Below are 26,238 nucleotides of genomic sequence, written 5' to 3' on the forward strand. Positions count from 1 at the left end.
CGGAGGGGATGATGGGCGTGGTCTGTGAGACGGGGGCGTGGTTGGGGCGGGCCTTCAGCCCCCGAGTCGCCCCCTCCCCCGGCCGGTCCGCAGCCCCGCCCCGGCCCCTCCCTCCGGCCTGTGCGACGGGTCCGGCGGCGGCGCCGGCGCGGGGACAGGCGGAGGCGCGGGACGTGGGGCGGCGCCGCGGGCAGGGCCGGGCGGACGGGCGCTGGCAGCGGGGGCAGCGCCGCGGGCCGCTCCGAGTGGCTGCAGTCCGGGCCTTGCCCTCCCATCCTGCTCCCACGCCGTGAGTGCGCCGTGCGAGCCCCCTGGGTGCGTTTGGTTCCCCTGTGTGTCGGGGTCCGGGTCCGGGTGCTAGCGGCGGTGTGTCGGTCCGAGCGTCTGTGGGTGGGGGCGCGGATGCTTTTCAAAAGCTGTTCCAGTCTCTGTCCACGTGAGGCGTGTCCGTGTCTGTGAGAGCAGCGGGGGGATTCTTTGGGCTGTGGCTGCTCACGTGAGGTCCATGTTTGCGGGCGGTGCGGTTGGGGGGAGGCGCGGGTGGATGGGTGATGGTTCCTTTTAGGAGCGCGGGTTTTGGGAGCCTGTGTGTGTTGGCGGAGGGTACCGAATGCTGCGGCCGATGGTGGTGGGGGGTGGGTGGGGTTGCTGATTGGCACTCTGGAATCTTGTGGCCCCGCTTGTCCGAAGGGTTCCTTTCTCCCTGGTGCAGACGCCTCCACCCCTGTTCCCTTCTCTGTCCTCCTGGGGCACCACCAGCCCACCAGCCAGGATGGAGGACATCCTTCCTCCGCTGCGGGCACTGTTTGCTGGACAGGAAGCTCCTGCAGAGGCTGTTTCTTATAGGAAAGGACCCCTCTAGTTCTCCCTCAGCCTGGGCCCCGCCTGGAAGACTCGAGGCCCCTCCCTAGTTCCCACCACCTTCCTCCTGGACTTGGTTTCAGAACCTGGGCCGCAAACCTGCAGGGACAGATGGTTGCAGGTTGGAAGGGCAGGCTGCACCCCAGGAGGTCAATATGACTAAAATCAGGCCCTGTGCATATTCCTGGTGTGGGAGTCCAATGTGGACCGAAAAAAAAAATAGGACTTGCCCCAGAGGGAAAATAAATCTGAGATTTCAGGGTGGGTGCAGTGGTTATCTACAGCCACCCTGTGCAGCACATCAGTGCATATCTCCTAAGCAGGGCTCCGGTTTGCTGCAGAATGTGAATGAGAGCTGCAGGCCTGACAGGTGCCCTGCCTCTCTTGACTTGGATGCCTCCAGTGAGAGAGCGCTTACTGTCTTATGCTGTGGGAAAGCTACCTTGTGCTAAATGGAGGTCTCCTTGGAACTTTGTTCCTTTGTCTTGTTACTGCTTTTGATTTTGCTGCTCTTTGGTGAAAGGGACCTGCAGAGTTTAAACAACTCCCCTGTCACCAGCATCTGTTGAGGACTTTCTACATGGTAGTTACCAACTCAGCTACTTAGAAGACAGTGGCATTTCTGCTAATAGAACTTGAGAGAAAGGGATCGTGGTTGAGATAGTAGCCCCTATGTTCAGAAAACACGAGTGCTGTCACAGAAGAGGGCTGAGAGTGAATGCCAGAGGTGACTTAAACTCAGAAAACAATTATTTTGGAAAGCAAGGGGAGGGGCAGCCTGTGAGCACCCTCTAACATGCTTAGCTTTGTGATGGAAATTAGCAATCAAATCTTCAAGCTAGTTTGAGATGGGATTTCATCGTGGGCACATTGCAGTCTATAGGATCCTTAAATTTGAAAGGGAGCCTTTGGAATCTCAGATTTCGAGAACAGGAAACCCTCTCCCTCCCATTTTACAAATATGGGTATGGGGTAGAAAGATGCTTAGACTTATCTTGTGTAATGGAATTAGTGACAGGACTAGATCCTAAATTTCATGACTTTAAAAGACGGTGGTGGCACACATGCCTGTAATCCCAGCACTTGGGAGGTAGAGGCAGACAGATTTCAGAGTTCGAGGCCAGCCTGGTCTACAGCGCAAGTTTCAGGACAGCCAGGGCTACGCGGAGAAACCCTGTCTCGAAAAACCAGGTTTTTTTATTAAAAATTTTTTTAATTAAAATAGAATTACATCACTTTGTCTCATCCCTTTCCTCCCTCCATCCCCTCCTAGTTACCCTCCTTCTAACCCCTCCCATGCTCTCCTCTTAAACTGGTAGCCTCCTTTTCTTTGGTTATTATTGTTACATATGTGTATGTAAATATATGCACAAGTATAGGATCACGGGGACCCCAGCCCCAATGCATACATCTCTTGACTTTTTAAACTTGAGCACATTTTTGCATCAAGGATGTATCATAGCTTGTATGTGGAGATGAGAGAAAAATCAGAGTTGAGATTACTAGGGTCCCCACTGATGAGGCATGGTGAATGGTGGTACCTTTTAATGGAGAGGAGAAACACAGCAGGAAGAAAACGTCAGGAGGGAATGAATGCAGTTTGGGATAATTCTGCTCATCATCAAGGTAGAGGTGTCCAACAATGCAATTACAAGTACAGGTCTGAGATTCAAGGAAGTCTTCAGCACAAGGCTTTGGGGGTAAGAACTGCATGGGAATTAAGACTGTGGGAAATAATGAGATTACCCAGACAGATTACATAAACAGAGACAAGACCCTGAAGCAAAACCCCATGGAATTAAACATTTAATGGCAACCAGTGCAGTGAATGGGGTACTTAGATCAGTGGGTCACAAAACCATGGGGTTCAGGTGCTGCCCTTTTGAGGCTTACTCTCTCATACTACTATTCTGTTTGTAAATGTTTCATATTTCTGTTCTTTTACTCAGTTTTCCCAAGGCACCTATCAAACTCATGTTTGTCATGCAAGATCCCGCTCAGACATCCCTTCCTCTGGAAGTCTTTTCCATTCTCCACCAAGTTAGATACTGCCTGCCCTAGCAGTTTGAACTTGTCGGGATCATGGTTCCTATCACGTTGTCATTATGTGTGTACATGTCAGTTTCCCACAGGTGAAAGGTAGGGAGCTACTTGATCCTACTTTGTGTCTCTAGTTCCTAGATGAAGGGCTTGGCCTACAGTGTGTCCAGGGACATTTGATTGAATGATCCATGTACTTACTCTGCCAGGCATTTGGGGGGGAGGGGGATGAGTGATGTGAATTTCATCACTTTCCTGGGAAGGGAAGGGTTGCTCAGGTTTAAGGGCTTTCTCTCATCCATTGTTGTTACTTTTCTTTTGGAGAAAGCCCAAAGGCTACAGCCTGCAGACGTTTGTTATTTTTCTGAGCCTCAAATGATCAAATATACCTAGAGGCTACTGAGTAGGAGTGAGTCATTTTAGCAAGTGAGCCTAGCCAACTCCCTCCACCCATACACACCTCAACAATGCCTGTGGTCACCTCCAGCTCACAGCTGTGTAAATCCTGTACACTGGGAATCTAGTGTGATTGGAGAAGAACGTCATGGGGGAAGTTGGATGTTATTTGAGAATTTGGAAAACCTGAAAAGCTTTGAAACATATTTTTCCCCTCTATGTCAAGGATCCCATTTATTTAGCATTAGCTGTCTTTGTTCAAAATCAGCTTCTTAGCTCTCTGTCCAGCTCCCAGAAAGCACACTACTTGAAGCTAGAACAGCTTCTTTGGTGACTTTAAATGATGGTGCGTCTGACATTTCACAGTGATGATCATTGGCTTGATGATAAGGGTCTCTTCTCCCTTTGCCTCCAAATAGCTTGCTTCCTCTGTGCCTTTCCTGTCTCTGATACCTTCCCCTTCTTCTTTGCATCTTTATATTCTGAGCCCTTATCTTAAACGTTGGCATTCCTGGGGGCTAAGTTATAGGCCCTCCTTTCTTGCTCTCCCCTGGTGTCATCTACTTCATTGTGGCTTCAGGAATATCCCTATACCAAAGAAATCTAAATCCATGTCTTCTCTTTCCTGTACTTCAGGTTGCCTTCCCAACTGAGAGCTGTTCCACTTGAACTGTGTCCCATGGGCACCTCGGAGTCATTGTGTTAAACACTGGACTTATCACCCTGTCACCCAAACTCTTCTAGTTCTCAAGCTAGAAAACTAGTAACCATTTCTAATCCTTTCTTCTACCCTGGCTCTTCCTATAGTACCAACCAGTTACCAGGTTCTATTGGTTTCTCCCTGTGAAAACTATTTCAGCCTCCCCTAGCACCCACTCTCTTCAAGCCAGTCTCTTAAACTTCCACTCTTGACCCCTCTTTTTCACACAGCAATCAAAAAAATCTACTTTTGTCATTCTGGGCTTAACCTCCCCCTCCCTCCAACCACCACCAAACTTTTCTTTTGCACTTTGGATAAAGCCTTAATCCCCTAGCAGGAAAGGGGGTAAAGTCTAAAGTCCTTAATAAGGGCAACAAAGCATGCTGTGGTGCAGCCCCTGCTTAGCTCTGCATCTCATTTGTTAGCCCTCTCCTGCCACAGTGAGTGATGCAGCTTCCAGAGACAATAGGTACCATGTGCTCTATAACTTACCCATCTTCAGTGTCTATTCCTCTGGGCCCATCCCTGCATCGGGTCCAAGTTAGGGAACTTACTTTGTGCTCCTAGAGCAATCGTGTCTCCCTGTCATGTTCATCACCACACTGCATGGCAGAAATCTGTTTATTTGATTGTGGGATCCATGAAAGCTCAGCTGTGTCCATTTATCTTTGTATCGCTGCAGAGGTGTCCAGTGAATGCTGAATGAGAAATGAAGTGCCTTTGGGACTGAGCCGTAAAGTATATGGGTGGGATAAGGGACAAACACACCCAAGGAAGGAGGGTACAACCTAGCTCTGTGTCCAAGATCCTCCAAGTGTCTGCTGTGATAAGTAGCCCACTTGAGTCTGGGACTGTTGGAGGTCTACGTCTAGAACAGAGGGGTGACCCAGGAGCAGGAAGACCTCAGGGAATCAGTCTAGCGAACCCTAGATTGAGGCTGGGGTATGACCACAGCAGATGTGATGCCTTGTGAATCTGGGTGGGAAGCTGAAACAGGAAGGGGAAGGGAGGGAGGAGCTGTTGGTCCTTGGATGTAGCCCAATTCCCGCCTCTGTGTGACAGGCTGGGAGATCCCCAGGGTTTAGAGAGGTGGAGCCTAATGTCCAGCTGCCCCAGCCAGGCTCAGCAGGCTGCTAGTGCTCTTCTCTCAGCCTTCCCGTTTACAATTTTAAGCTTCAGTTTGCCTTCAGCCTCCCTGTCCCATCAGCCAGCCTCCCTCCCTCCCTCCCTCTTATGTCCTGGCATTAAGTCCCCCAAAATGCCAGTGCCCATATCAGCAGAGGATTTTCTCAAGCAAATCCTTCCTTTCCTTCCCACACCCACCAGCACATCCACTCAGGACGAATGCACTTCAGCCCTCCTGCTATCCCTCCCCAAACCTGAAGAGGCCTCTGGGCTGTCATTCATTCATTGTCTTTAAGATGCCCATGGTGCATCTAGCTGGGCACAGCAGTGGTGATCTGGTCCTACTCACTGCCTGTTTTTCAGCTCCTTCATGTGTAAATTTCTGTCGAGGACAGTCTACATCTGCTTTGTGAACCTGACTCATTCGCTCATCCTTCTGGCCTGGCTTCTGCCCTAACCCCTCCACCACAGCCAAACGTAGTGAACAGTCTAGTCTTCAACCTGTTTCACCCCGCCCCACCCCCATCACTGTCCGCTTTCTATCCCAAGCTACTCTATCATCCTTTCCTACTGCTTTAAGGGCCATTAATATGCCAGTGATTCCAAATCAATAACAAACCCAGAATTCTCTCCTGAGCTCCTGTATTCTGTTTCTCACTTAACTGCTCCACCTGGACATTGTGTTATATATAGTTCAAACTTAGTGTGCCTGGAACAGAATGCCCCAGACAGCCTCTTCTTTTTTTATTATTAAGAAATTTTCCGGGGTGGTGGTGGTTCACGCCTTTAATCCCAGCACTCGTGAGGCAGAGCCAGGCGGATCTCTGTGAGTTTGAGGCCAACCTGGTCTCCAAAGCAAGTTCCAGGAAAGGCGCAAAGCTACACAGAGAAACCCTGTCTCGAAAAAACAAAAAACAAAACAACAACAACAAAAAAAAATACGGTCTTGCAGGTTGTGGTGGCGCACACCGGTAGGATTTGCTGAAGGAGGCGGAGGCAGGAGGATCACGAGTTCAAGGCCAGCCTGGGGAAAAAAAAATTTAAAAAAAAAAAGAAATTTTCTATTAATTTTACATACCAAGCACAGATCCTCCTCTTCTCCATCCTCCCCACCCTTCTCCCCAACCCACCCCCCATTCCCGCCTCCTCCAAGGCAAGCCCTCCCGTGGGGAGTCAGCAGAGCCAGGTATATCCAGGTGAAGCAGGTCCAAGCCTCTCCCCCGAACCAAGACTGTGTAAGGTGTCCCACCATAGGCACTGGGCTCCAAAAAGCCCATTCATACAGCAGGGATGGATCCTGATCCTATTGCAAGGGGGCCCCTTAAGCAGGTCAAGCTACACAAACTGTCTCACCTATGCAGAGGGCCTAGTTCAGTCCCATGGAGGCTCCACAGCTCTTGGTCCACAGTTTATGAATTTCCGCTGGTTTGGTTTGGTTGTCTCTGTAGGTTTTCCCATCATGATCTTGATGCCTCTTGCTTATGGAATTCTTCTCTGTCTTCTGGAGCTCAGCCTGGTGCTTGCAGACAGCCCCTTATTAGCCTTTCTGTCTATTCATGGTCTGCTATTTGCTCAGTTGAGAAACAGGGGAGTTGTTATCAATGCGCCCTTTTTACTCTGGCATCCAGTCCATGAATGACACTGTCCTTCTAATTCAACCTCACACACATTCGCATCAGTCAACCTTCCTGCCTCTAACTCTGTAACACCGTGTTACCTGAAGAACTGGGGTAGCGGGGTTGGGGATTTAGCTCAGTGGTAGAGCACTTGCCTAGCAAGCACAAGGCCCTGGCTTTGGTCCTCAGCTCTGGAAGAAAAAAAAAAAAAAAAAACTGGGGTAGCTTCCTGACAAGTCCTCCTCACTCCACTTCTGTTTCTGTTTCTCTGTGATTTCTCTTCATACCAGAAGAATATTCCAGTTTGTTTCCATTTATTTGTAAATTGCCTCATCCCTCTGTCTACCTTAGGATAAAGTAATATTCTTAATGCTCTTGCTGTTATTCACTTTGCTTTAAGCACATAGTCCATTTACATATGAGCCTTCTCCTGAGAATGCATTTACTTTTTTTTACATTTTTGCTTCAGGCCCCTCCCTGGGCTCTTCGTCATTCCTGCCACTGCCCCTACTCTCTGCTTGCAGAGCCCTTTGGCATCATTCAGTTAAGAGTTTAATTTCTCTTCACATCATTTTTCTTCATGTTAGTCCTTGCCACCTCTGGGCAATTATGTATTTACTTATCACTTATAATCCTTTCCTCTTGTTGTTATGTGTTTTTGAGACATGGTCTCTCTACATAGCTCTGGCTATGCTGGAACTCACTATGGCCTCAGGCTCACAGAGACCTCCGTGCCTCTGCCTCCTGAGTGCTGGGATTAAAGGTGTGTGCCATCAACCCGGCTACTTATAATAGTTTTAACTATCTGCTATCACTTCCCCACCCTTCCAGTGTCTTTGCACAGTAGGCACTTAGTAAATAAGTATTTCAAATTAGTCATCAAATTCAGTAAAGACAGGTCATTCTTAATGTCAGACTCCTTGCTAAGTCCTAGAAATGGAGAAGTAAAATAGTATACCTGCTTTCAAGAATACTGCATATGAAGGGAGCAGAGAAATAACAAAATTATAGTGTAGGGTGAGGTCTAGGATGGAGGAAATACAAGGAATTGAGGGACAGGGGTAGCACCCAACCCAGACTTTGGGAGGTCCCAGGGGACCTCGCTAAAGGAAGTGACATTTACATGAAAACTAGGAAGGGGACAAGAGTTTCTCAGGCAGAAGTGAACAGAATGTGTAACTACAGAAACAAAGAGAACATGGAGTTTTCTAGGAATTGAAACCATTATGACAGATCATAGATTGTGAGACCAGAGGTTGAGTGGGAAGTATGAACAAGGCATTGCTCAGCCTTTTGGGCCGGTTTAAAGACTTTATCCTCTGGACAGTGGAGAACCATTGAAGGAATTTAAAAGGAGTAATGGTAGGATCAAATCTATCTTCACAAACTCACTCTGGTTAGAAGGGGTGATGGGTGGGAAGGCACAGGCTAGACGAGCAGAAGACCAGGTGCTGCGTTCCAGTAGAGAACCGGGGGCAGCCCGAGATGGGAGCAACAGCTTAGCATCTGGGAGAAAGGAGTGGCTGGGAGTCATCCTTAACCCTAATACTGATTGGTGTGGCCAAGAGTGCAACCCCAGGCAGTTGTGCTACGTGGTGGGTCAGAGTGTGGGGGGAGGGGCTACCGGAAATGATTACTGGAGGCTGGTTGGAGGTGCTGAGCAGAAGAGAGTTGGGGTTGTCAGTGAAAAAGCTCTTCTTGGACTGTGCACTTGACTTGTACCCTCTCAGGCTCTTAAGCATTTGAGATGGGACTTAGTATATGCGTTATTATAAATTAGAAGCTGAGGTTTGAAGAATGATCCAGAGTCACCAAGATGGCAAAAGAGGCGCTTTAAAATCCAGTGTGACCCTAAATCTGTGCTCTGAAATAGTGCCACACTCCGGAGTCACTCCACCCACGCACTTCACCCTGGTCTTCCAGCCACCACCTTGTCCTGTCCCTGGCAGGGAAGAAAGGGGCACATTTCTCTGCTGGAGATCGGGTGAGGAGAGGGAGGTGCTGGCCTCCCTGCTGCTGACTGTTTCTCTGTACACAGGCTGGTGTGAGTGGCAGGAACCATCTGTGGTCACCATGGCAAAGAGGGAGGACAGTCCTGGCCCGGAGGTGCAGCCAATGGACAAGCAGTTTCTGGTATGCAGTATCTGCCTGGATCGGTACCGGTGCCCCAAAGTTCTGCCTTGTCTACATACCTTCTGTGAAAGGTGAGGGGGGCTACCAGAGAGGGGCCAAGATCCTGCAGCACCCATTGCCCCCAAGGGAAATGCATGTTATAAATAAAGGGAATGTGTGCATATGGGAGGGAAGGACAAGTGAATCCCACCTTGCAGAAGATAAGGATTTGGTTGCAGTAAGCTGTGAGAGAACCAGGAACTCTGAATACTGGGCCAGAGTGTTGCCTAGAATCAGGCTTTGTCAGCTCCGTCCCAGATCACAAAGTAGCCAGAGGAGAAATCCTCTGAGACTCCCAGCCAGCCCTGGAACCAGTATAGTTTATGACTGATGGAAGAAAAAGTGGATATATGAAGTTAGGTTTGTTCTTTCCTGCCTATTCTGAGGCTCTAGGAGAAAGCCAGCCCTTCCCAGCTTCTAGGCTTCTATGCATTGTGCCTTCATTCTGCTAATACTTCTTTACTGAGTGACTGCTATGTGTCAGACCCAATACAAGTCATCGAATGTGCACCGAGGAGCAAAAAACCAGACATGATTTTATTTTATTTATTTATTGAGACAAGGTCTCACAGTGTAGCCCTTGGTAGCCTGGAATTCACTATGTAGAGTAGGCTGGCCTTGAACTCACAGGCATCCACCTGCCTCTGCCTCTCAAGTGCTGAGATTGAAGGCATGCACCACCATACTCATCTCTAGAGACATGATCTTTATGATTAAAGGGTTTGTAGTAAAGTGAGAGAGGTAGCAATCAAATAATCATAGAGCTGGATTGTTAGACCCATGAATTACACTCATAGTAAGTTCTGCAGATACAGTACTAAACTGTGCGGTCTTAGTGATGTTATAGTCTGGAGAATCCTGTGCATTCCAGGGATGGACAGGAGTTAGGTAAAGGGAATTTAAGAGCAGGCTAGGCAGAATGGAAAGCTCAACAAGACCATGTAGCCTGGGGAATGTGTTGGATGAGGGGGCCTATGAGAGGCCCTGTGTAGCTGGAGCAGAGTGAGTGATTAGAAGTGGTCTGGTATGAAACTGGATAGGGAAGTGGGCTCGGTACGCCTATTAGGAAATTTGTGTTACCTGACAACCACTCAAAGCCTTGGCATGGTTTTCCTCGTGATCACATTGTATTTTGGCAGCATTTTCTCTCTGGCCTCATATCTCATGGCTGTACCTGAGAAGTCCTAGTCCCCAGATCTTCTCACCAGTGTCTCTCCAAACCTTCCATCTATCCCCTGCTTTCACTAAATCTGATCCTGCTTCCCTGACAGCCCTGCTCTTTGAAATTCCACCTTTGTTATCTTCTTCGTTTATCAGTGAGCAAAGGTCTCAGCCATCCTGCCCATTCAAATTCTTCCAGCAGCTTGTGGACCTCACTACCCATTTGTGCCTTCGTTCCTAATGTCCATGGTCATCATCGGCTTTGTCTGACTAGCGCTCTCCTAACCATCACTCCAGTCTTGTTGTCCGTCACCTGGAGACGAGTACTTCTGTGACTGTAAACTCCAGCCTTCCTCTTCTAGCTCCTGTCACCCTGCTTCTGCTATGCTGCCTTTGACTTAATCTACAGCCTAGCCTCCTCAACTACTCCTCTCCTCCCATGTGCCACCTCTGCCCTGGCTCCCCTCTCTTCTCTATCCATCCTCAGCCCTACAGCTGATCATCTAACTGTCCCTGGCCCACTTCCCTCACACCTTTGTCCTCTGCTAAGCCCATGTCATAGAATTTCAGTGCTGGGTCAGAGCTGTAACTGGATGCCTCTGCACTTTGTTGTATGCCCAGATCCCCCAGCATTCTTGGGGGAAATTAGTGACTGCTTACAGTTGGCCATGCACTCTCTACTTGATTTACCTGTATTGATTTACTTAAGTTTTTTTTTTCTTTTGTTTGTGTGTGCTGTATGAGTGGATGCATTTTTCACGTGTGTAAGTTCACGTGCATTCATGTGGAGACCAGAGGAAGATGCCAGGTGTCTTCCTTTATTGTTGTCTGCCTTATTGTCCTAAACAGGATGTTTCATTGAACTGGAAGCTCATTGTTTGGTTAGGTTGATTGGCCAGCAGGCTTCTGGGATCTGCAGTCTCCATCCCCCCAATACTGGAGTTACAGGCACATCAGCTGTGCCTGGCTTTCTATGTGGATGCTGGAGATTCAAACTCAAACCATCAAGCACTCTTACCCACTGAAACATCTTCCCAGCTCCAAAAGATACATCATTCCCATTTTAGAGACAAAGAAACTAAGGTTGAGAGTCACTAAGTTATTAAGGAGGGTAGCCAAGGCTACACGGCTTATAAATAACTCAGGGATGTGAGAGAAGAGAAGGGTACTGGCAGTAGAAAAATCGGTGCCTTAAGAAGTAAATGGATCTGGATGTGATGGAATACACCTTTAATTCCTATCACTTTGAAGGCTAGAGGGGCTGTGTAGTGAGACTTTGTCTCAAAGGGAAAAAATACAAAATAATAATAATAAAAAGAAGAAAATAGAGTGAAAAAGAAACCAGACTATGCTGGTGAGTGAGGCAGGTGCTAGGAGGAGGTGGAATCAAAGCCTCTGTGTAGTCCAGGCTGATGTTGTACAGGTGACCCTCTTGCCTCAGCCTCCTGAGTGTTGTGATTACAGGTGTATGACATCATGTCTGGCTTAATTAGATTTTTTATTTGATTGATTGTTTTTATTTTTTTATTTTTTACACCCCAACAGAAGTTTCCCTTCACTGCTTTCCTTCCATTTTTTCCCTCTACCTCCCCTCCCATCCACTCCTCTTCTTCCGTTTCTCTATCAGCCAGCCACGGTATATCAAGTTGTAGTGAGACTAGGCACCTCCCCTTCTACACTAGTGAGTGAGCTTTAAAGAAAAATATCTAGTTGTAACATATAGGCCCTCTGCGTATATGTTACAGTTAGAGTCTTTTTAAAGCTCACTAGTTGTATGGAGAGTGAATTTTAAAGGAGCAAGGGAAGAAGTAAGACCATTTGGAAATGATGGCAATCCAAGGATGTTTGACAAACAGGAAGGAATTGTCCATCACTTACAAGGTGCACTGTGGGAACAGAGCTAGAATAGTGGGATGAGAGCCGTCAGGGACAGATTGGGACAGATTTCCGAGTCAAAGAAGTGACAGTTGATGAGATGTGGGTGGTAGTGGGAACATGGGAATGGACAGATGAGGTGAAGTGAAGGAAAGGTTCTTCGATGGTAAGGAGGTAAGGATGAAGAAACCATGATGGAGGTGGGTCATCTGGTAGGTGTCAGAGCCACTGAGAGGTTGGCAGACGTGAGGGGGTGAGAAGTTGGGATAGAAGAGCAGAGCCAGGAAAAGGACTTCAGTAAATGGAGAAGCAACTCTCAGGTCAGTGGAGACAGTTTCGAGATGGCGCGGTGTAGGCAGAAGAGAGCAGCTTCGAAGGAGCTGCAGACACATGGAATGTTCTAGCTGAGAAAAGGGAGGACTCACTCAACCCCACCTTCTGGCCCTAAGGAATGTGGAGCATGAAACAAAAACCACTCTACTGGGAGGGACTTCAGAGAGAAGTAGGTCACAGAGAAACCAGTTAATATTTGTAAAGCACTTAAGACCGTACCCGACACATAATGTTTGGTACATTTTAATTAAGAACAAAAGGTATAGGCAAGAGCCAAAGAAGAGCCTGGGATACAGGGCAGTGTGCACCGTGGGTATCGTTCTTCCGTGGATCCATGATCTCCAGGCACAGCTGCCTTCAGTCTGGTGTCTGTTTCTAGTAATCACTGTCCTCTCCCTCCCTCTGGTGACTAATCCCAGCCACCCTCATTCCTCGCCCCTCCCTTCTTCCCTCTGCTGGATCCTGCCTCAGGCAAGTTAGGCACCCTTGTTCTGCCTTTGGCGCTGTGCCCCTCTAAAGCCACCCTTCTTGTGTTCTCCCCGCCAGCAGAGGATGGGGTCCATGCCTCCCCTTTAGGCCAACCTCTCTCCATCCCCCGGGCTTTGTCTTACTGGCTTCCTGGTCTCTCCCTTCGCTCCCTCTCTACTGCTAACTTTTCAGCTCGGAAAGAAGCTCCAAATTCCCATAACAGTGGGCCGGGGGATGCAGCTCAGTGGTAGGTTGGGTAGATGGCGAAACTAAAGTCCCCCTTATTAGCACAGGAAAACTATTCTCTTGTCTCCCTGCAGCTCCATCCAGTCCTTCAAGCCCCTCCCACTCAACTACCCGGCCTCCCCGGCACTCTTCAACTTGTATCACTCAGACTCTTCTCCCACTGCTATTGCCATCGCTGTCACCTTCACAGAGAAAAGTCTCCTCGTGTTTGCCAAATGCAGAGGGCACTTCCCACTCCTCAGCCACTTCCCACCCTAGTGACTGACTCATCCCCTCCTTCTGTACTCTCGCGGCTGCCCGGACACTGTCACTCTCCAGCCTCTGCCCATCCCCACTGCTCTTGTTCATCTTGGCTGAATTCTCTGTCCCCCTCTCTTACCACTGTCCGTATCCTCTCTGATCTCATCCTCCCTCTTGGCTACTGAGGCTGTCTGAATGTTGATGGCCCCCACCGCTGTCTCTTAACCCCCCTCCTCCCCAGTGCCGCTCTCTGTGGTTTTTCATGGTGATGTTATGTCACCGTCATTCTCTCAGATGCCAGTTAAGAATGGTCTCCCACCCCCTACACCAGGCGGTGGTGGCGCACGCCTTTAATCCCAGGCAGAGGCAGGCAGATCTCTGTGAGTTCAAGGCCAGTCTGGTCTACAGAGCGAGTTCCAGGACAGCCAGGGCTACACAGAGAAACCCTGTCTCCAAAAAGCAAAATAAATAAATAAAAAGAATGGTCACCCTCACTCTCCATACCTACTTGTCATTGGTGGCTTTCCTCTCTCCTTTTTATTTTCTCTTCCTCCCTACATCTAATCTACCACTACCCCCTGCTGGGCCTCATTATATAGCCCAGGCTGGCCTTGAAATTGAGGCAGTCCTCCTACTCAGTCTCTTTAGTACTGGAACGATAGGCATGTGCTGCCACACCTGGCTGTGTTTCTTCAGTATAAATTTGTTCCTGCAATCCAGGTCTCTCTCCCCTCCTCCCTGGAATAGTGAGTGTGTTGGTGAAGCACAGGCTTGCTCTGCATTTAAAACCGGGCTCCAATGCCCACTAGCTTGATTGCTATGACCACTTAGCCTTTCTGCACCTCTTCATATAAAGTACAAGGCATAGCATCCAGCACATGTGTCCTGCAGTTGTGTGGCCGCCTGCTGCTGCTGGGATCCACTGCTAGGCTCCTGCATTTTTCTTGTCCTGCCTTGCTGTCCCCATCATGCTAAAGTGCCTTCTCTCCCCTTCTTCCTCTCCCTCCACCTTTCTCTGCTTGGCCCAACAGTTATCTCTCCACACAGATTTTCTTTCCATCACTTCTGAAGCCTCTCCTGGCCTCCTCTCCACCCACCTGAGCCACACGCCTTTCCTCACGACCCCGTCTACTATGCTCTTTGTGCATCGTGCTTTAGAGGGCCAAGTGCTTTACATTTAATCCTCCTTACATACATGTAAGCGGGCCTTTTACATGTAATCCTCATGCATCTGAATTCTGTACTGTTTCCATCTTATAAGGGAAAAGACCTCGGCTTGTGAAAGTAACATGTCAGGGGGCACACAGTGGATTTGGTCCTGGCCAGGGAATTGAACCGAGGCACACTAACTCAAGGACCAGTGTCCTTAATCTTTAAACTCTAATTCTGTGTCTTTGTTTTTCCCTCTGAGGACTAGAACTATTTTAAAGGCTGGCACTGTGTTTTATTTTTTTATCCCCAGAGCTTGGCACAAATTTGGCAAGAGTAAGCAGTCAGTAAATGTTTAATGCGTCGAAGAGGCCAGGAGTAGCAGGATGAGAAGGGCTTGTTACATATTTTCTTGAGGAGGTTTGGTAAACACCTGTGAAAGGTGAGCCTGTGTTTGTTCAAGCAGAGGAATGTAGACATGTCTGTTCTTAGATAGACCAGCAATGTATTTCTGCTCAGTCCTCAGAGGCCTTTTAACACCTGCTGGCCGATGAGGCCTGTGTGTATGTGCACTCCACACAAAGCACTTTCAAAGTGAAATATTAATGGCACATCTGTGTAAAAGGGTTAGGACCTATGAGGGGTGCTTGTGACCCCCCTGCTTTGACTCCCCCTTCTCTTTGGCCAGATGCCTCCAGAACTACATCCCTGCTCAGAGCCTGACACTGTCCTGTCCAGTGTGCCGGCAGACATCCATCCTCCCAGAACAGGGTGTCTCAGCCCTACAAAACAACTTCTTCATCAGCAGCCTCATGGAGGCCATGCAGCAGGCACCTGATGGGGCCCACGACCCCGAAGACCCCCACCCCCTCAGTGCGGTGGCTGGCCGCCCTCTCTCCTGCCCCAACCATGAAGGCAAGGTGGGCCCAAGCGAGGCCCAGTGAGGCCAGGACTTGGGGTGGGAGGAGAAGGAGAGGTGATGAGGGTAGGGTGGCCGTGGGCGAGGTGCTCGACAGGGGTAAAGAGGGCCAGAGGGGAGGGGACAAAGAAGTGTAGTGCCTGGCTGTTGCCTCATAGGAGCCCTTGTACCGCCAGACGATGGAGTTTTACTGTGAGGCCTGTGAAACTGCCATGTGTGGTGAGTGTCGCGCAGGGGAGCACCGGGAACATGGCACAGTGCTGCTGCGGGACGTGGTGGAGCAGCACAAAGCAGCCCTGCAGCGCCAGCTTGAGGCTGTGCGAGGCCGGTAGGCATCTTCAGGGCATCTGGACTGGCGCCTCAGCGGGGCAGGGCAGGGGCACTAGGGAGGGGAAGGAAGGGGCCTGGGAAGGACAAGTAGGCTCTAGAAGGTCAAATAGAGGCTCTCCCAGTGGGCCGTAGTAAGGCTATCTTTGAGAAGGTCTAATCTGGCGAGGGCACCCTCCAGCAATCCTGGTATGAGATGTCTCATCTCCTCAGATTGCCACAGCTCTCCGCCGCTATCGCCTTAGTTGGGGGCATCAGCCAGCAGCTGCAAGAGCGCAAGGCAGAGGCCCTGGCCCAGATAAGTGCAGCCTTTGAGGACCTGGAGCAAGCCCTGCAGCAGCGCAAGCAGGCTCTGGTCAGCGATTTGGAGAACATTTGTGGGGCCAAGCAGAAGGTGCGTCGGGTCACCCTTGCCAACCATGGTCTGGGATGAGATGATTTTACTGCCTCCATTGTCGGCATGAGGGTTCCTTTTCTCCAGCCTCTGTTCTGCCTCTCAACATGGTCTGTCTGTGGTCATCTACCTCCCTGTCCACACAGTCTGTCGCTGTGGTCATCCTCTCTATCCACGGTCTGCCACTACTGTGGTCATCTGTTTCCTAATCCACAGTCTGTCACTGCTGTGGTCATCTCCCTCCCTGACCACACGGTCTGCCACTGCTGTGGTCATCTCCCTCCCTGTCCACATGCATCTCTGTTTATTTCTTTCCTGCCATGGTACTACGAGCTCATCGGTCATCACAGCAGCTTCACTTTTGCCAGTCTGCACACCCACCCCATCTCTTCTTCTTCTACAGGTGTTGCAGACACAGTTAGACACTCTGCGCCAGGGTCAGGAACACATTGGCAGTAGCTGCAGCTTTGCGGAGCAGGCATTGAGACTGGGCTCTGCCCCTGAGGTATTGCTAGTGAGAAAGCACATGCGAGAGAGGCTGGCCGCACTGGCGGCTCAGGCCTTCCCGGAAAGGCCACACGAGAATGCACAGCTGGAACTGGTCCTTGAAGTAGATGGATTGCGGAGATCGGTGCTCAATCTGGGTGCACTGCTCACCACCAGTGCCACCGCACATGAGACGGTGGCCACTGGCGAGGGCCTGCGCCAGGCACTAGTCGGCCAGCCTGCTTCACTCACTGTCACCACCAAAGACAAAGATGGGCGGCTGGTGCGCACAGGTAGCGCGGAGCTGTGTGCAGAGATCACCGGCCCTGATGGCACACGCCTTGCAGTGCCGGTGGTGGACCACAAGAATGGCACATATGAGCTGGTGTATACTGCACGCACAGAAGGTGACCTGCTCCTCTCGGTGCTGCTCTATGGACAGCCGGTTCGTGGCAGCCCCTTCCGTGTGCGTGCCCTGCGACCCGGGGACCTTCCACCGTCCCCAGATGATGTGAAGCGCCGGGTCAAGTCTCCCGGTGGTCCTGGCAGCCATGTGCGCCAGAAGGCAGTGCGTAGACCCAGTTCCATGTACAGCACTGGTGGCAAACGGAAGGACAACCCGATTGAGGATGAACTCGTCTTTCGTGTTGGTAGGTAGGCCAAGCGCAGAGCCAAATGCAGGCCAGGGGGAGGGTTGGATGAAGATTGAGGGGAGGGCCTGATGGGGGCCTAGGGAAAGGTGGTGGGGGCTGGCTCAGGCAGGGGTCTCAGTGAGGAAGGGAGAGAGGTTCAGACTGATGTCAGTTAATTTGTGTTTTCCTTCTCATCTCTTACCCACAGGCAGCCGTGGAAGGGAGAAAGGTGAATTCACCAATTTACAAGGTGTGTCTGCCGCGAGCAGTGGCCGCATAGTGGTAGCAGACAGCAACAACCAGTGTATTCAGGTGAGTCTCTTTACCTAGCTCCTTCAGTACCAGAAAGGATTTGCACAGTACAGCCTTCGGGTCACCTCCTGAAGATCAAAGCCACAGTTAGAACCATCTTTAAAGAGCTGTGAATCAAGCCCCTCTTGCCTACCCAGGACCTTCAGTCAGAGCCAGGGTTCTTGTGCTTGTTGCCTTTGCTTCCCAGGCCATGCTAAGGCTGTGTGAGCTCCTAGATTGGCTCCTGCCTTCTTCCGCTCTGTCTTTTCTTGAGCCGTCTGCTGGCTGATCTACTTTATCATAGTGGTCAGGTTGCAGGTCTGCCCTTCCCTGCTATCTTCCAGCATACCAGTCTGGCTCCAGGGTATGTTATCTGCCTGGAGAATGCAGCTATCTGGGTGACTAGAGAATTAAAAGGGAGTGCCTTTCATCAGCTCAAGGGTGGCACACAACCTCAAGTGGTTCTGTACCTGCGTTTCTTTTCCTTGTATCTCACACGGCTGATTCAGACATCAATCACACTCAGTACTCATGGTCTCCGATGTACTGCAAGCTCCTTGCTACAACCAGGAAATGTGGTTTTCCTTCCCTCTATTCCTTGCAGAAAGCACTGATCCTAGCACAGTGGGTGTGAGTGTGGTAGACAGTGTAGTGATTGAACGCTTGGGCTCTGAAACCAGACACCTCAGCTTGAATCCTGGCTCTCCCTGTACTAGCAAGTCATGTGACCCCTTGGCACTGTAGTTAACTCATGTGTAAAATTAGGAAAAGCATTTTTCAGGATTGTTGGGAGTATTAAATGATGTAATGTAGTATACCTAACACCTAGCTGTTGTTAAAAATATCATTGTCCAGGTGTAGACTGTAAACAAAGGCAAGGAGATGGGAAAGTGCTGGAGTGGGACGTTCACATCCCATTCTGACTGCAAGAAGCTGGCTATTAGGAACTTGGAGTGGCTGAGGTCAGATTGTAAATGGTTTTAGAAGTGATTTTTGAAGATGGAATTTTGGTTTTACACTGTGAGATTAGCTACTGTGTACCTCAATTCTTAGAAATGTATTATTGTGCAGCTACACCTTAACCTGAAGATCCTTACTTTGAAACACCCGTACCTTTAAATTTCTTACGCTGCCTGAATATCCTTGTCACGAGTCCAGTTCTGCTTTTCTTGGTACTCTCAGCAACTCCCTGACCCGACTCCACCTAGCAGAAACCCTTGCAGCCAGATTCTCAGGCCTGCCAGCTCACTTTTTTCTTAGGGTAGAGGAACAGAGAAACCCAGGAAGGGATTTGGGACCAGCCTAGATGATGAGAGGGGTACTTGGGAGTTCTGGGATAATGCTGGCATTCTATTCAGGATCACCTTCCACCTCCCTCTCCTTTCTTCCCTTTAGGCCAGAAATGCGTTCTAGCACAAAGGTTGAGATTTAGGGACCGCTGTCCTGTTGTTCACACACACAGAAAAGCTGGTGCTGCTTGACCCTCTGGTTGTGAGAGGCCTGGTATAGTCCTCTGTTCCAGACACCTGCTACTCTGTAACCATCCTTGCTTCTTTCTGCTTCCCAGTCCACCCTGATGTCAGAGCTGCGGGAAGACTGTTCTTGGATTCCAAAGCTGAGTGCTTACCTCTCTTACTCTGGACGCCTCAGGACTGATGTGGGCTGAGCTCACATCTATAGGAAGTGACTCCCCCACTTTTCTCATGAGGCTTGGGGGGTCCTTGTGAGCTTGCCCTATAGTGCAGGGTGGAACCCTACTAACATAGCACATCTGCCCAACAACGAGAAAATGCTTCATGATTTTTGAATGAATAATTTAATTCTAAATATCCAGCATCCTATCATTGTCATAGTCCAGAAATTTGTTAGCTCTCTCTGGGGACATCCTCCTTCCCTGCAGGCAGCATGCTGATCACATTCTTCTGTCCTCCCTCAGCCCTTTGCTATGGTAGTTTTCACACTTCTTTTCTGGGTTGGTTTGTCGTTTTTATGATGTTTTATCTTTTTTGTTGTTGTCATTTTCTGTTGAGATCCTTGAAGTCAGAGATCTACTTAATGTTACCATGGTATAGGAGAGAGGTGCAGGGACCAAAATGAGAGTCCAGCAAATTCTAGTGCTGTGAAGGAAATAATGTAGCAGTTTTTACTGAGAATCGAATGTCATGGGAGAAGGGGACGGGATGGAGAATGAGGACTTGGTGGGCTGGGTCAGTGGTGTTCCCATTAAGAATCAGGCCCAGTGTTAAGTTGATGAGTTCACTTTTATCCCTCTTGAGTTTTGAGGTTGCTGTGTGGCTTCCAAATTGATCTGTCCGTCGAGTTTAGGCCTGAGATTGAACTGGAAGATTCTTTGGTCGGTTGGATACATCCTAGATACCAGAAGCTATATACAACTGAAAATGCAGCAGCAGACAAAACTGATACAGCACCAACTCCAAACAGGGCTTGCATCCTTAGAAGGGGCGGGCCACAGATATACAGCCACAAAGTGGCAGTTGTTATAAAGAAAGCTATACAATATATACTGTAGGGCCCCAACTTTACATCTATGTGCTGATTTAAATAAAGTGGAAACTCTGAAGAAATGACCTGGAAATTTTGGAACTCTAAAAGATAAATAGGAGTTGGCCATTTCTGATAGGGGGGATGTGATAAAGGATGGGAAGAATGAGGCTTTCCAGACCCTCCCCACTGTTGAATCTGCCACAATGAGAAACGGCTGCTGGACTGCCTCACTGCTGATGTAGCTGTTCATTTTAGTCCCCCTCACTTCCTTTCCTTACCCTGTGGTACTTTCTTTCTCCTGACAATTTTGGCTTTGCATAGGACCAGTGCAGAGTGCTGACTGACCAGGTGAGGTCTTGCTACACAGTCATGAAGGTGATGTGCCGGGGAGGATGGGTCTGGAAGACCTATCCCCAGGTGACCATGAAGTTATGAGCAGGGCTGAACTGAATATCAAGCCCGATGCACAGAATTTGAGCTCTCTGTGGTAGCTTTTGGCTCTGACCCATCCTGTGTCCCCAGAGGCTGTAACAAAATGGAGTATATAAGAATTATGCGATGAGTAATGGAGCTGTTAAGTTAGAAGATGTAGTTTAAGAGGAAAAGGAGATTAAAAGAGATGCTTTAGGATGAAGAGATCTTAGCATCTTGAGAGGCTAAGGTGGAGGAGTAGGAGAAGGGGAGATGGAAAGATTCATTCTGGGTGGGTCACTGGAGAGTTGTGTAGTGATTAAGAGTACTGGCTGCGCCGGCAGTGGTGGCGCACGCCTTTAGTCCCAGCACTCAGGAGGCAGAGGCAGGCGGATCTCTGTGAGTTCGAGACAGCCTGAGGCTACCAAGTGAGTTCCAGGACAGGCTCCAAAGCTACACAGAGAAACCCTGTCTCGAAAAACAAAACAAAACAAAAGAGCACTGGCTGCTCTTCCAGAGGACCAGGGTTTGATTCCCAGCATCCTCATGGCAGCTCATAACTGTCTGTTACTCCAGTTTCCGGGGATCTAGTGCCCTCTTCTGGCCTCCATGGACACCTGGCACTGGTGGTGTACAGAGATGCATGCAGGAAAAACATCCATACACATAACATGAAAACCTTAAAAAAAAAAATTCAGTCTATCCAGAAGAAAGGTTGTCTTTTTAGCCCACAAACCGAAGGGAACAATCCTTGTGGGCTTTTCCCTTCTCACCTACCCTTTTCCACTCAGCTGTGAAGTTCTGTTGCGTTTTCCTCCTGTATTCCTTTTGAGTCCGTCTGCTTCCCTCTCGGTAGTTTCCTTGGTCCAAACCACCGTTCTCTTTCATCTGAATTCCTGCTACAGCTTCTAACTGGTTGGCCACCTTCCAGTCCTGTCTCTTTCCTGTTAGAGTACCTTTGTAAAAGCAGATCTGTCACTTCTCTGGCCATAAATTTTCAGTGGCTCCTCGTTATAGCTCGGGTGAAATGTAATTCCTGTTGACTACTCCAGCCACACTAGTGAGGTCCTCAGACAGGGTTCATGCTAACTAGACTCTGTACCTTTCAAAAGTTGTTCTCGCTGGGTCTAATTGACATCTTTACAGGCTGTTAGCTCACATGTCTTCTTCTCTTGGTGCCTTTTCCCGCTGTCCCCTTGGTTCCATTTGTGTTCTCACACTCCCCTTCACGCCCCTACTGCAAGTCCTCTAAGGTATCTCTCACGTGCTTCCTCTGTACCCCTGGCATGGTGTCTGCAAGTGCTTGTTGAATGACTGAATAAATGGGATCTTGCTAGGACCCAGCTCCCTTTCCTCTGTACCCACAGTGTTTCCCCTCCTCCCTGCTCCCTCCCTTGCTCCTCCACTCCAGGTTTTCTCCAATGAGGGCCAGTTCAAGTTCCGATTTGGGGTCCGTGGGCGCTCACCTGGGCAACTACAGCGTCCCACAGGTGTGGCAGTGGACACCAATGGAGACATTATTGTGGCAGACTATGACAACCGTTGGGTCAGCATCTTCTCCCCCGAGGGCAAGTTCAAGGTGAGAAGCTTGCTGTTGCTGTGCTTTGAACCCCTGGTGACCTGCTCCACTGACCACGTTAGGTCAGGGCCTAGAGTGGACTATCACCAACTCAAGGTTCTGCTTTGCTACTAGGCCAGGACCTTATTCTCTATAGCACTAGTCAGGATAAAGTCCCTTATAGTATGCCCTTCCTACAGACCAAGATTGGAGCTGGCCGCCTCATGGGACCCAAAGGAGTGGCTGTGGACCGGAATGGACATATCATTGTGGTGGACAACAAATCTTGCTGTGTCTTCACCTTCCAGCCCAATGGCAAGCTGGTTGGGCGTTTTGGAGGCCGTGGGGCCACCGACCGCCACTTTGCAGGTACGAGAGAAGAACTCCAAGATCCAGGCTGCGATACTCCAGTTCCATAGAATTTCCAGGGTCCTCCAGGTGTGAAGACCCCTTCTATATCTTGACTCCAATTCCCCTTTCCTAACATCTAGTTCCATCCTCTCAGAGACAGGGTATCTCACCCTGCCCAGAAATCCTACCCTTTTCCTGACTGAGTGCCTCAGCTTAATGCTTTAAGACCCACTTTCTATTTTCAGGGCCCCACTTTGTGGCTGTGAACAACAAGAATGAGATTGTAGTAACAGATTTCCATAACCACTCAGTGAAGGTCAGTGTCCTCCCTCCCTCCTTCCATGATCCCTGTCCCATTGGCCCCTCCTCTTCAAAAAACTCCTTTTCCCCCTCCCTCCTTCTCCCAAGCCCCCTTGAAACCCTTCATTGAACCAATAAACATTGATGGCATGGCGACTTGGTCCCAGGCCCTGTGCTGGCCGCTGGGGGTGCAGGGCTGAGTAAAGTACACACATTTCCTGTCTCCTTGGTTAGAGTCTGTCGGGGAAGAGAAGACAGTCAGGAAATTACAATCGGAAGTAATAGATTCTGCGATAGGTGCAGGGAACCGTGGGAGGGACAGGGGAAGACCCGAGTCACCAGTAGAATTAGCCAAAAAATGGAGAAGGAGGGGGTTTCGGGCAGAGGACACAGAAGAGGTCAGGTGTAGTGATACACAGCAGTAATCCCAGCACTTGGAGATAAGGCAAAAAGATCAGGAGTTCAGGGGCATCCTTGTCTACATGAATTCAAGGACCACCTGGGATACATGATACACTATTTAAAAAAAGACACAGGAAAAGACCATGGAAGTCAGCTCTGGAAACCATGGGTAATTCAGACTAGGTATGCTAGTACAAGGTAAGGATGAGACCTGTGTGTCCCGTGGAGGAGCTGTCTCTCTTTTTAAGAGCAATGGGGAGTGCTTAAGGAACCCCTGTTCATCTTAGAAAGGAACCCCTGTTAAATGAACCCCTATTCATTTTAGAAAAGGTCACAATGACTAGGGCAGTGCTAGAGGCAGTGATCTAGATGAGAAATGATGAGAGCCTGGACCTTGGCACAGGTATAGCAGTATATATATAAGGAAGAGACTTGAGTCAGAATCAGGGATGTGTTCAAATGTTTCCTGTCCAGCTGAGAACAATCAGTGACAGCAAGGTGGTAGCAGTACTGAGATAGAGAAATGGGAAGTACCGCTCTCCCAGGGAAGCATCAGCAGGAATGTCTGATGGGCAGTGGGATACTGTGTGATGTCTGAAAAGGATTTCTGGGCTAAGCTGCAGATCTGGGAATTCTCCCTGGAGCTTCACCCCACCCTCCAAGGCCTTGCCCTCTGCCTGAGGTCAGGTCCCCAGTCCCTAGCCCCTTCCCCCACCAGGTGTACAGTGCCGATGGAGAGTTCCTCTTCAAATTTGGCTCACATGGCGAGGGCAATGGACAGTTCAATGCCCCCACGGGAGTAGCTGTGGATTCCAATGGGAACATCATCGTGGCCGACTGGGGCAATAGCCGAATCCAGGTGAGTGGGGCCTGGGGATGACTAGAGTGAAACGTCGTGCTGAGCTTCTTCTCTGCCTGACTACTTCTGCTTCCATTCTCCACTTCTTTCCCAGGTATTCGACAGCTCTGGCTCCTTCCTGTCCTATATCAACACATCTGCAGAGCCACTCTATGGCCCACAGGGCTTGGCATTGACCTCGGATGGCCACGTGGTAGTGGCTGATGCTGGCAACCACTGCTTTAAGGCCTATCGCTACCTCCAGTAGCTACACAAGGGCCCTGCTTGGCTCATGGAGGGACGGACATAGGGGTGATTGGACAAGAGGGTCTGGCTAAGAGGTGGGCCAGACCCGGCAGCACTGAATGTGGGCTGTGGGCGTGGGTGTGCCCAGTGCCCTTCCCTTCCTCCCCAACCCCACGGTTGCACTTTATTTATTCGGTTCTTGCTTTGGTGACTGGGTGGGCCTGGACTGGTCCAAAGGATGTGTGCAGAGCTTCACCCTACCCCCTTTAACACACCCCCCACCTTACACCCTCAGTCTGCTCTCTGCCCCCCAGCCTGGGGCCAGAACAGCCTCTTACTTCAGAACAGAAGTCCCTCTGGTTGTCTCCCTACCACCCCATACACACTGACAGAGACAGCAATACCCCACCCCATATTAAATAAATGTGTTCGCCAAGGTGTTTTTGCTAGGTTCTTGTGGGGTGGGTCTCTGAAGGGTTGGGGTGTTGGTATCTACTTTGAACTTAAAAGAAGTGATCAAGCCGATAGGCAGAGGACACAGTCTCTACAAGTGGTGGAATTTTTAAAGAATATTTTTAATTGTTTTGTTTTAAATATTCATTTAATTGTATTAATAGGGGTATTGTGTTTATGTATTTGTCTTATACTACATGATTGCATTGTCTGTGGATGCCAGAAAGGAGTGTTAGATCCCCTGGATCTGGGGTTAGAGATGGTTGTTTGCTATCATGTAGGTGCTGGGAACCAAACCTAGGTCCTCTGCAAGAACAAAGTGAGCTCTTAACTGCTAAGTCATCTCTCCAGGCCCTAAAGAGTATTTTTACTTATTCTTTGACAATTTCACACATATATACAATGTATCTCGATTATCTACACCTCCTACTCATTTAGAGTCCCTGAACATGCCCTCCTTCCACCTCTATGGCCTAGTCTTTCTTTATAACCCTAGAGTCCAGTTCCGGGTTTGCTTTTTTTTTTTTTTTTTTACTTCAGGAGAGGAGAGCAAGAATGAATCCCTGAATGCATGCCTTCAACCCCAGTACTCAGGAGGCAGAGGCAGGTGGATCTTTGTGAATTCGAGGCCAGCCTGGGCTACAGAGCGAGTTCCAGGATAGCCAGGGCTACACAGAGAAACCCTGTCTCAGAAAACTTAAAAAAAATAAAATAAAAAAAAATGAGTGAATTCCTGGGGCCCTGAGCCACTTACTAATTCCTCATTCCCAGGCCCTGTATCTCTGCATGCCTGTAAATACAGGCAGTTCCATGCCCCCTCCTTTCTGGAGCTACAAAATAGGAAAGGTTGACTCTTACCCAGTATACAGCCAGGGCTGCAAGGAGAGCAGTTTTAGTCATGTGAGAGCAATCCTTAAGGCTTCTCCAGGTGGAGCCTGGATGTAAGAGACTCTATGGTCAGTGGTGGAAGTCATTCCTAAAGCCCTGGACCCTAATCCTTTCCAGCTCCGTGTTCCAAGGTTGCTGCCCTTTCCTCACAATGGAATTGAGGTTTTCACATTGCATTCCAGAGCTCTAGTCTCTCATGGTAGGACTACTAATCCCAGAGATAATTAAAGCAGTATTCAGTGACCTGGGAGGTAAGGACTACAATTTCTTTCTCTACTAGAGACTGAAGCACAGAGAAATTAGGCCACATTGTTGACTGAAGAGCAGAGTTGGATCTATAGCTGTCATTCTCTTCACAGTAAATTACACTGTCTTCTTCATTTTGTGCTCCTTGCACTTAGCATGATGACTGGCAGAGAAGGTACACAAGATTTGAGGAATAGTGGATCTGGGAATGTTGGTCATAAGAGGTTATGGGAGAAGCTCCCAGGCTGTAGTGGGGCACGCCTTTAATCCCAGCATTCAGGAGGCAGAGGCAGGCAGATCTCTGTGAGTTTGAGGCCAGCCTGGTCTACAGAGTGAGTTCCAGGGTAGACTCCAAAAACTGCACAAAGAGACCCTGTCTTGGTAAGAAAGAAAGAAAGAAAGGAAGGAAGGAAGGAAGGAAGGAAGGAAGAATGAATGAAAGGTTATGGGCGAGATAAGATATTATCCAATATAGCATAATTCCTGGGCCTCAGATAGGAGGCAGTATGAACACCTTGGAATCTTTGTAAAGGCTAAGGGTGTACTACTTGTACTACACAGAAGTCTTGGTTATACTTACCTCTTTGGTCCTTGCCATTGCTGTGAGTT

The 26,238-nt window shown here is 49.2% G+C and overlaps 1 protein-coding gene across 6 annotated transcripts; it reads left to right on the forward strand.

The window, feature by feature from the left end:
- The first annotated feature begins 181 nt into the window (after nt 1-181).
- Trim3 (tripartite motif containing 3) lies at nt 182-24,482 on the forward strand. 6 transcript variants are annotated; one of them, XM_028858170.2, is made up of 12 exons: nt 182-315; nt 8,777-8,942; nt 15,071-15,302; nt 15,460-15,629; nt 15,842-16,022; nt 16,426-17,158; nt 17,349-17,452; nt 21,759-21,926; nt 22,106-22,274; nt 22,502-22,572; nt 23,677-23,817; nt 23,912-24,482. In XM_028858170.2, the coding sequence occupies exons 2-12, from the start codon at nt 8,812-8,814 to the stop codon at nt 24,062-24,064; spliced, it is 2,253 nt and encodes a 750-aa protein (XP_028714003.1). In that variant the 5' UTR covers nt 182-315; nt 8,777-8,811; the 3' UTR covers nt 24,065-24,482. The 6 variants fall into 6 exon arrangements, with proteins under 6 accessions (XP_028714003.1, XP_028714007.1, XP_028714004.1 ...); XM_028858174.2 differs by having other exon boundaries at nt 15,478-15,629; XM_028858171.2 differs by having other exon boundaries at nt 188-289.
- Nucleotides 24,483-26,238: the final 1,756 nt, after the last annotated feature.

The sequence above is a fragment of the Peromyscus leucopus genome, chromosome 1 (assembly GCF_004664715.2).
Source record: "Peromyscus leucopus breed LL Stock chromosome 1, UCI_PerLeu_2.1, whole genome shotgun sequence".
Taxonomy (NCBI): Eukaryota; Metazoa; Chordata; class Mammalia; order Rodentia; family Cricetidae; genus Peromyscus; species Peromyscus leucopus.